General features: G+C 50.1%; 2 protein-coding genes across 2 annotated transcripts; both read right to left on the bottom strand.

Moving 5' to 3' along the window:
• On the bottom strand, positions 1-680 carry BDR25DRAFT_132956 (uncharacterized protein). Its single transcript, XM_033683873.1, has one exon. The coding sequence runs from the start codon at positions 470-472 to the stop codon at positions 86-88; it is 387 nt and encodes a 128-aa protein (XP_033539394.1). The 5' UTR covers positions 473-680; the 3' UTR covers positions 1-85.
• A 1,132-nt stretch (positions 681-1,812) lies between these two features.
• Positions 1,813-2,398, bottom strand: BDR25DRAFT_387856 (uncharacterized protein). Its single transcript, XM_033698075.1, has one exon. It carries the CDS (start codon positions 2,144-2,146, stop codon positions 1,991-1,993), a length of 156 nt encoding a protein of 51 aa, XP_033539393.1. The 5' UTR covers positions 2,147-2,398; the 3' UTR covers positions 1,813-1,990.
• Positions 2,399-2,614: the final 216 nt, after the last annotated feature.

Below are 2,614 nucleotides of genomic sequence, written 5' to 3'. Positions count from 1 at the left end.
ACACCACGCCCTTCTCTCCTGTCGCAAGCAACGACGACTGCCGCCGTGAGCCTACCGCGAGCGCTGTCTCCTCTAGCTTGCCGGCTTAACACCACGACACAAAGTATCGCGTGTTCGGCCGGACAGTGCTAGCGCGCACGTACGTTGCACACCGAACCAGCATGCCAGCCTCCAGTTCGCACTCTCGTGATGGCGGAAGCGTTGCCGTGAGCAGTACTATTGGGCACGGTAGCAACCGCAGATTCTTCAGTTTCGCCAGCTTCTGCCGCCAGTGGCTCGCTGTGAAGATAAGATGACACTCGTCTACAACCACCTGCCGCAGCATCCCCTTTGTGCTTAGCATAGTTGCGTACCCTAAGAAGTTCCCTTTGCTTGTGATATTGCCTACAGCATTAGCGCTAACCACAACTACAGCAGCCAGGTTAGTCTCGCCATGCTTCCACTCAATACAGTTGATTCCGCACTTCTGCATACGGTCTACTGTGTTGTTAATAAGCTCTTAATACAGAACAACAACCACAGTAACGCCAGCATTGTCCATGCACGCTGGCACAGTAAACAGCAAGCTCTTGCCTCCGCCTGTTGGAAGCACAACCACAAGCGGCGTCTGACTGTTAAGTACAGCATGCAATGCCTGCTCTTGCTCCACAGACCGAAAGCTAATCTCCTGTTGCCTAACCACCTGCTGCATTGCCTTCTTAATAGCTTTGTCTTAATTGTCTTGCACGCAAATCCTCTAAGGCTGTAGTCCTAGCTCTTTCTCCCTGCTCTTGCCACTAATGTCTTGCTTTTGCGTTTACTTTGTTCTATAACAGCCTAATTCCCTCTTATTTTCCTTCTCCTTCTCCTTCTCCTTGCGTCCCCCTTCCACTTCCTCCTCTTGCTGCACTACCCCAAACCTACTATTAAGTCCTAAGAAGCGGTGCCACATTGTGCTAAGAGGTTGAAACGCCTTAATAGAGCGCGAGCTAAGATGCTTGACAATGTTAATTGGCACACTATAGTTTGCTAAACCTATGACTGTTGTCTGTGAGTTTTGTAGCTCTACTAAGTCCTTGCTTTCTTTGTCCACCTTAGCTTCTTTAATCTCCCTAACATTGTCCTGATACCCTTTGCTAAATAAGTGCCTAACTGCAACTCGCCTAATGCTAACAGCTGTGTGCTAGTAGTCCTGTGTGTGTAGCTTAACGCCTAGTCTCTTGCCTGTCTCTTGCTTTAGCGCCCGCGTTAGATGGTCTGTTGACCACAGCCCTTGCTTGTTCGCCTAGATGTAGTTGATGCGTCCTTCGCCAAGCACCTGCACCTAGAGATACTCCTGGAATGGCCGCAAGTATACCAAGTAGATGGCCATGACCTGCCCTAGCCGCGGCGGAAGAAAACGCGGAACCACCTTTGGTCTATCCCACTGCAACTAAGACTTGTGATAGCGGACAACAGTCATAATTTAGCTGTCTGCTATAAAGATATTGCGGTCCTGCAGCAGCCTGTTACAAAACCTCATTGACAAGATCTCTAGCCCTTGACCTGGCTGTCTAGACGTTATGTGCACGCACACTAAGAGCAGCGTTAAAAAGCGGTTGACCTGGCGCAAGTACTGCTTAACTTGCTTAATATGCCACTTTCTGTGATGCTTTAGCCTACGGCCTTGCGCGCTCTGCTCAACCCGGGTCAGCATCCAGTATAGCTTGTCCTCTAGACTGTTCTCGCGCCGCTCTGCAAACTACCAGCCTTGCTGCGTGAAAGTGACTTTGTCCACCACGTGCGCTAGATTAATGGCAAACCGCTCTTTAGCCTCTTTAAGCTATATTAGCTCCTGCCACAACATCTCCTCTACTTCAACTACTATGTCCTGAGCCATCTTGCGGAACTAGCTAATGTAGATAGGTCGGCTGTTTAAGTAGAAGATCTTCTTGTCCTTAGACCAGTACGCGCTGCCTGAGTTGCTGTCTGTTAACGCAACATGCTTTCTATACGCTAGCAAGCTAATTACTTAGCTTATTAGACTGTACAAACTGTCGGCTAGATACTTCACTCTCTTAGCTAGGAAGCGCTCACGGTCCTTGTTAGTCTGCTTGCTGCGCTTAGCTGACGGAAGCAGCTTCTTGACGCCCAACACGCGTATGCAGTATGCTACGCCGGCGAGCATGTATGAGTAGTGTTTCGCCCTGCGCAGTCGCCGGGCCGTGGCATTGATGCTGAGCACGGCCAGAAAGTGGACAAACCCGCTGCTAAACGGCTGATCGCCTACTAGCTTAAAGATAAATAACGCCAGCACGTTGAGCAGCGCGTCCTCTAGCTTAACCCTTTCGCTGCTAGGGTCACCTAAGGCCTCCCACAACGCCAACGCTAGCTCCTTTTGCCAGCCCTTCTAGCAGAAGAGCTCGCGTGCGTCCTTCATTGTGTCTACCTTCGTCCTGCGGCGGTGGATAGGGTGATGTTGGTATTGTTGAGTGGTGATGTCGCTGTCGTCGCTGCTGGTCTTGCATGAGCTGAGGAGGGGGCATATGGCAAACAACTTAACAAGGGAGCGAGATCTAAACAAGGTGGATTAAACAAGTGTATTATAAGGTCTAAGGAGCTTAATAGAGCTCTGGGCTGACTATATACTGTACGA

This window comes from Lindgomyces ingoldianus, assembly GCF_010093535.1.
Source record: "Lindgomyces ingoldianus strain ATCC 200398 unplaced genomic scaffold BDR25scaffold_90, whole genome shotgun sequence".
Lineage (NCBI taxonomy): Eukaryota > Fungi > Ascomycota > Dothideomycetes > Pleosporales > Lindgomycetaceae > Lindgomyces > Lindgomyces ingoldianus.
This window is presented reverse-complemented; position numbering and strand designations above follow the sequence as displayed.

Coding starts and splice junctions, on each gene's coding strand:
- BDR25DRAFT_132956 (XM_033683873.1), bottom strand. CDS start 472: ATGCAGAAGTGCGGAATCAACTGTATTGAGTGGAAGCATGGCGAGACT.
- BDR25DRAFT_387856 (XM_033698075.1), bottom strand. CDS start 2,146: ATGCTCGCCGGCGTAGCATACTGCATACGCGTGTTGGGCGTCAAGAAG.